General features: G+C 36.8%; 1 protein-coding gene across 1 annotated transcript; it reads left to right on the forward strand.

Annotated features, from left to right (window-relative positions):
- Positions 910-6,677, forward strand: LOC109234022 (vacuolar protein sorting-associated protein 9A-like). The gene is made up of 5 exons (XM_019399840.1): positions 910-1,215; positions 1,883-2,030; positions 2,846-3,016; positions 4,126-4,299; positions 5,649-6,677. The coding sequence occupies exons 1-5, from the start codon at positions 1,106-1,108 to the stop codon at positions 6,489-6,491; spliced, it is 1,446 nt and encodes a 481-aa protein (XP_019255385.1). The 5' UTR covers positions 910-1,105; the 3' UTR covers positions 6,492-6,677.

Raw genomic sequence — 7,502 nt, forward strand, 5'->3', positions numbered from 1 at the left:
TTTATACATAGCTACAGTAGGATTCTTTTTTGACCAATCATATTACTCTATTGTAATTGAAATGACCAAAATACCCTCCAAATATCAAGCAGGCATATTGACCAAGAGGTGCCTACTTATCCTCTCTTATATAATAGTAATGATAATGATTCATAACACTTTGCAAATGATAACGAAATATAAAAAACTTTATGAAGTGGTCTAAGCGGCAGCATAAATTTTCCATTCTTCTGATCGTGCACCGCATGGGTTATATTTGCAAAACTTTTAAAAATACGAACAAAATATAAACAGTGGCCTCATGATAGGGGCAAGTGCACAAATAGCCATTATCAGAGATGTTATTTGGGGATTAGCCAATACTTATTTTGTCATAAAATTTTAAACTGAAAATCTTAACTTCAGAACAACTCAGGATATTTTTTTCTGAAAATTATACTGAAAACTAAAATTCGGAATGCACTAGCTAATTACTAAATAACAGTCCTTTAGAATGACTACCTGGTGTCATTTCTACTAAAGTGGGGCTATTTGTGTATTTCAGCCCCAATATTGTTTCAGACGTAAAAATAGCACGAGCTAGCCAGTTTTCGGACTAGTTATTGCAAAATAGTCAGCGTTTGTAAAGTCATTAAAAAATAACCACTATTTTGCTGCAACACGGAAAGTTCCAGCGTAATATACTGGAGACTGGAGCACCTATGTATGAACTTCCTCCAGCATATTGTGCTAGAATAGTTTTTGAATTTTAAACAGTCCTTTTATTTAAATTTATCTTTGCACGAAAAATGACTAAATTTGAATTACTTTTGAAACTGCAGCTACTTTTTAATATTACTTGCAAATCTGACTATTTTTGAATTTCACCCGTTTTGACGGCTCGATTGAGAACCCAATTTCTTGCAAGCCCAACTACCACATGATTTCGGGGCCCCAATTTCACGTTGACACTAACAGATCAGAGAGTCTTCTTCTTTCTCAGTGGCCGGAAGCTTAGCTTCTGCCCTCGTAGTCATCTTCTTCACTTCAGGTTTCATACTCACAGCTTGGTGAAAGTATTACTGTAAGAAATTCATAGACAGGTAGTCGCTAGTCGATCTGGAAAATGGAGAACAACGACGTATTGGGATCATCGACTGCACCATTTACGTGGCATGATTTCCTTCAACGCATGCGTGATCCATCCGCCACCGATTTCGTCAAAGGCATCAAAAGGTACTATCAATCATCCTCTTATAAAGGCCTGTTTTGTTGGCACCTGGAAAAATACCCTAACCAATGAGAAGAAATTAGCTAGGAGTAAAGTAGACAGATTACTAAATTACATTTGATAGCCAAATACATAATTTGTGCGCCAAAAGCAACTTAGGAAAATTTAGAAAGATCAAATTAGGCGCTTACTTTGGATAAAAGAATAAATGATTTAGTTTTTATTGCAAATTTGGATGATTTTGATTGCCCAAGTCAACTTAGGACAGTTAGCTGAGGGAGAAAAAAGAAGAGTAGTTACTTATTCTCTTTTATATATTTTGTCCACTGCAATACTTAAGTTTGATAGTAACTTATTAATTATGTTGCTTGAAGTATATGTTAGAAGATAGATCTTAATGACTTATAATTATCATCTTAGCATAATATCTCCTCAGACTTTTCGTGATTATAAAACACTTAGGTGGATGTATTCATGGGCTTTGGGTTTTCTACTAACTGCCTAAAATCCTAGAATTTATGACTGCAAATTGGATATGTGCATATCTAATAAGTTCAAATTCACATAAACAGCAATGTATGCCCTTTAAAATCAACTAGGATCTAGAAGAGATGTGGGTATGCGTATGTGCGTTCCAGGAAAAAGGTTATTACTAATTGGAACTTTTTGCAGTTTTATTGTATCATTCTTGAATAATGCTCCAGACGCAGAGAGGGACAGTGCAGCTGTGCAGGAGTTCCTCGGAAATATGGAAACAGCATTCAGAGCTCATTCACTTTGGGCTGGATGTTCCGAGGAGGAGTTAGAGAGTGCTGGTGAAGTGAGTACACTTTATATGTTGAATAAGGTTTTAACATGAATGTTATCAATCTTGTTTGTCATTTGCATTTCAAATTCTCTCTCCTCAACCTATCTACTTCCTTCCAACCCCACAAATCAACCCCTAACCCTACAAGCCCCTAGGGCTTTGGATCAATAGTTAGGACACAACTCGGGATGTTCGGCTAGGGTGCACGTCACAAGTTCAAACACACTGCTCCTAACAAGAAGCCCGATATTTTAGTGGAACATGATAGAGTAATGAGCTTATAGTCTCCTGACTTTCAAACTTTTGATATCTGCATGCTAATTTTTGAATATACTGAAGGTTTTGCCTGCTCCATGATATTGATAATTATCAAATATCAAATCTTAAAAGCATAAGTAACAGAAGGAAATTCCACATATATCCTTATCCAAAAAAAAAGGTTCCACATATTTCTCAAATATTTCAAACCTTAAAAGATTAAATAGCAGAAGGAGTCAAGGAACAGAAGAAATTCAGATTTCCTCGAATTTATTCTTTCCCATGTCTGAATTAGATTTTCTATTGGTAATGTGACTAGAAGTACCAAGTACAATTATCATATATTCCCTTTTATCTCAGCATGCTTACATCTAAAGTCTCAGGTTATAATTGTATAAATTTGCTCCAACATGTGGACTCAATATATTCTGTCTTATTCATCGATAGCACATCCTTTATACTCGATGCTTGTGTATGGCTGTATGCGCCTTCTCGACTGATCATAAGTTTAGTTTTTTCTGAGCTGTCTATACTTTGTTTGCTGATATTCTTATTATTTTAAACAACAGGGACTTGAGAAGTATGTTATGACAAAGCTATTTACACGTACATTTGCTTCATTTCCTGAAGATGTGAAAGTTGACGAACAGCTTCATGAGAAAATAGCTTTGATTCAACAATTTGTTAGGCCTGAGAACTTGGATATCAAGCCAGTATTTGAAAATGAATCATCATGGTTGGTAAGTGAACTCTGTAAAAAGTAAATTTCTGATGAATCATTAATTGATTCTGTTCAAGATATCATGAAATGAATGCAAGTGAAGGGATTTCTCACTTGATTCCGGAAGATGAAATATGATTTCTCACTTGATTACTGTTGTTGGGACTTGGGCCTGTCACTCATATGATGATGATGCATGGGTGAAGTAATAAAATTATTAGCTTTTATATTTCACAGCAAAATGCACTTGTCTTTGCACAGTTTGTTTGTTCATTAGTCAGTACGTATACATAATTTTCCCAAACAAATGTTGCGGGCTAACAGTTTTTCTAATTGAAATGTTCTTGTGGTTTATTTTTATATTCTTGTAAAGCCATCTGTTACATCTTTTGCGAGACGTACTTGATCATTCCTCAACTGTTGTGAGTTTCTTTATACACACACACATTATACACATACACACACGTACACACATTATAATATGTGTGTGCGTGTGTGTATCTTAGTGGGTGTATGGGTTGCTGATGGAGGAAACAAGTTTATTCTCGCAACCAGTTGTTGAAACTTTGGAAGAGTACATGTCTCTGGAGGATTATTACTACATTAGACAGGTGATGAGCTAAGACAAAGCCACATGTAAGTTATTCTTTAGGGAAAGGATAAAATTATATAAGTGTATCTACGCAAAGAGAGTACCTTTTGCTGATTTAGCCTGCTGAACAGGTTTAGTTTTCAAATAAAATAGTCTTTTGCACAGCTATCAGTATTAAAATAATAACTGATAAACAAAAAAATAGTATGTTCACAAAAATAACCAAGGTAGAGCTAACCTTCTTGTGTTTGTGCATATATTACACCTTGCCAAGTAGTGTGCTCCAGTACTATGAAAATATTCTCTGATTTTTTTTTATTTGCCAAAAATAAATAAATTCAGAGTATTTTCACAGTATCGGAGCACACTTTTAAAAAAAAATAGAAATGTCCTCTTTAGGCAGTCCCTTTGAGTTGTGATCTCGATTAGAATAAGCATAGCTCTTTCACCCCGTCAAAAATAAGCATAGATCTTTCTTGAATGTCATTGTGCAATGAGATGTCTAACTCTTTCACTACATGCTACATTTTTGACAGCTAGCGCAGAAGGAGCTTCAAAAGATAAATATGTACAGGGCACCAAGGGACAAACTTGTGTGCATTCTTAATTGTTGCAAGGTTATCAATAACCTCTTGACTTCTGTTTCAGCAAACGAAAACCCTCCAGGAGCTGATGATTTTCTTCCAGTTCTCATATATGTCACCATAAAGGTAAGCTGGCTCATCTGCATTCATGTGATATATTATTCTTCAGAACTGATGGATCCCTTAGGTTGTGAATTATGGTATTTGGTATGCTCCCAGTTAACTCATCCAGATGAACTTAAGCGAACTATGAAATAAATTTCAAAAGATAGTCTGCCTTTCCATCGCCAATGATCTACAAAAAACATGAATATGTTGCAGAATTTTCTTCTGCCATTCTGAGAAACAAAATAAGTGTTGTTTATTCTTTTCCTGCAATGGGGATATTTCGGGGGAGCATTATCTTCTGTCCTACTCAGAACTGTTAAGGATTCAATTTAGCACGTGTTCAATGTTTTTGCTTAGGCATATTATCATTTATCAGAATCTTCCTTTTATATTCCCTTTATTTCTTCTCATTTTCGGACAAAGTATTGCCTTCTCTATCATGATTATCAGACGGAGGATTTTCCAACTGCATATCATCTTGATATTCAACTCCTTAACTCCTTGCTCATCTTCTGTGACTTCCATGTGCTAGTCTACTCTAATGATTTCCCTATAGGGCAGTTGATTTCAGCATTAGAGGCCTAACGGCACCGAGCAAGGTTTGCCTGGACAATGGTCCAGCTTTGGTACATCCTCATCAAAAAAAAAAAAATCCAACTTTGGTACATGTATTAGGGAAAGGATTGCTGGAATGCTGGTACGACTAATTAGTTTTGGATTCTTTTGCCCAAGCTGACTAACATGGGAGATTGTAATTCTCTCTAATGAATCAACAGTAGAAACTTTCTTATTTGCTTATATTGGAATTCATGAACACAAATGCATCCGAAAGGGAGGCACCCAGATTAGTGGCGAAAGAATCCATTATTGCACCTTTCTCTTTCCTATCATCGTCACCCGCCTTTCATCCCCCAAATAGCTTCTATGTTATTTTTGAATTGGGCTAACATTATATGAATTGTAACATTATAATTCTCCCGCAGAAATTCGAAGGAAAAAAAATGAACTTTAATCTCAATAAGATTCTCGACAAATCCTTGAATTGATGAAACATGAGTGGGATAGTCCCAGATCCTCGTGCACTCCGACCTTCCAAATCCCCACAGTATAATCTGATTCACAGTCCTCCATTTATTTTTACATTTCACAATCTCTTCTATTATCATCTGATGCTATTTTTCTGTTATCCCATCTCTGTACCCATGATTACTAGTGTTGTAAATGAGGTTTTAGTTCCTTGTCTATTTAGTACTGAAGAATGATCGAAATTCTTTCTGTTCCCCTTATTCTAATTGACTAATTGTACAATTCTTTTTTCGCCCTTGTACTCAGTTTTTAAATTAGCTTTTATTTTTTGTCACAATCAGGCTAACCCCCCTCAACTGCACTCAAATCTATTGTACATACAAAGGTTTAGGCGGCAAACTCGCTTGGTTTCTGAAGCTGCATACTTCTTCACAAACATTCTTTCTGCAGAATCTTTCATTTTGAATATCGATGCAAAGGCTCTTTCTATGGATGACACCGAGTTTGAAACAAATATGGAATCTGCTCGAGCACTTCTTTCTGGTCTTTCAGCCGACAACAATGTACTGGGTCAAAGTGATCAGAACGTTGGGCCTGTTCCTGGATCAGACACTTATGAGGCTAAACTAAGTTTTAGGTCAAATAGGCCTCAAAGCCCTGCTACACTGCCAAAATTCTCAGTTGCATCAACAGAAACAAAATCCAAGAACGAGGATCCATATGTCAAAAGTCAGTCATCAATGGAAAAGATTCCATCACTCTCGGATCTAGAAAACAGAGGGGCTGGTATGCTTATGAAGGAGGATAGTGTCAGCCAAGTGTTTCAAAGTTTCCCCTACCTATATTCCCAGGCTGGTGACCTAACAGTGGGTGATGTCGAAGAACTACTAAGCAATTACAAGCACCTCGTTTTCAAGTATGTTTGCCTTGCTAAAGGATCCGGCATTGGCAATCCATCTCCACCATTGCCCAATCAAGGACAAAGTCAACTTCCTGAATCTGAAATCACCACTGAATCAAAGGCCACCTCAGCAGGAGAGCCAAATGATGAGATGCAAAAGGATGGTCCCGAGGATTCAAGTTCAGTACTTTCTCAGTCTCTTGAGAGTGATGAATCCAAGTTAAAGGAAAATGAAGTTGTTTCAGGTAGCGGTGAAGAAGGGAGCGAAGTTTTGCAAATATGATTCAGTGGAAAACTAATGTAGAATCATGTTATAGTTTATGTTGTTTCTGTCTGTTTAGAGACAGAATGAGGATCCACTTGATTCTTTCTGGACAGTATAATAGAAGTCAGAAATCCTTATCTTACCAGTATTTTTTGATAACCATGTGGACAATGACTACTTGGAATCCGCCGTTATCTCGCCCTCCCTCCATCTCTCTCTCTCTCTCTCTCTCTCTCTCTCTCTCTCTCTCTCTCTCTCTCTCTGTGTGTGTGTGTGTGTGTGTGCGCGCGCGCTCCATCTCTCTCTCTGTCTTTCTCTCTCTCCCTCTCTCTCTCTCTGTGTGTGTGTGTGAAACTCTTTACAGAAAGAATAACAAACCTTGATGGGTGATATTTTGGAGCACAATGAAATGTTTCAAAAAACATGTGATTGATTCTAACAATTTTCTGGTCATTATATAATGGTCAAACCAGGGAAAATCTGGAAATTCTGTTACTGTCCTTAGAAGAGGTGTTAACCCCAACCATTACAACTCTATGAAAGGATCCACTTAAAGCAAACATTCTGAGTTGCTCTATGTAAGCTCCAGTTGATTCCTAATCACAGGTGAATACTTTTGATTACATATGCTCACTCTATCTCTTGCCATATACTGATCGGAGAAAAATAGAAGGAGGAAAAAGAAAAAAGAAAGAATGCCTCAACCTTCTATGGGAATGGATGCTTAAATATTGACTAGCACCCTGCTTTCTTATCTAGTCATCGATTTAACAATAAAATTATTGAGAAAAGAGAACAACCTGGGGTTCTCATAGCTTAGGTGAGGACAGTATCATGTTTTCTGGTAAAAATAGCACGAGCTAGCCAGTTTTTGGACTGATCATTCAAAAGTAGCCAGTGTTTGCAAAGTCATTGAAAAATAGCCACTTTTTTGCTGCAACACGGGAAGTTCCAGCATAATATACTGGAGATCAGTGCACGTGTATGAATTTCCAGCATATTATGCTAAAACTCCAATACGCGGGAAGT

This window comes from Nicotiana attenuata, chromosome 11 (assembly GCF_001879085.1).
Source record: "Nicotiana attenuata strain UT chromosome 11, NIATTr2, whole genome shotgun sequence".
In the NCBI taxonomy this organism is placed as follows: Eukaryota; Viridiplantae; Streptophyta; class Magnoliopsida; order Solanales; family Solanaceae; genus Nicotiana; species Nicotiana attenuata.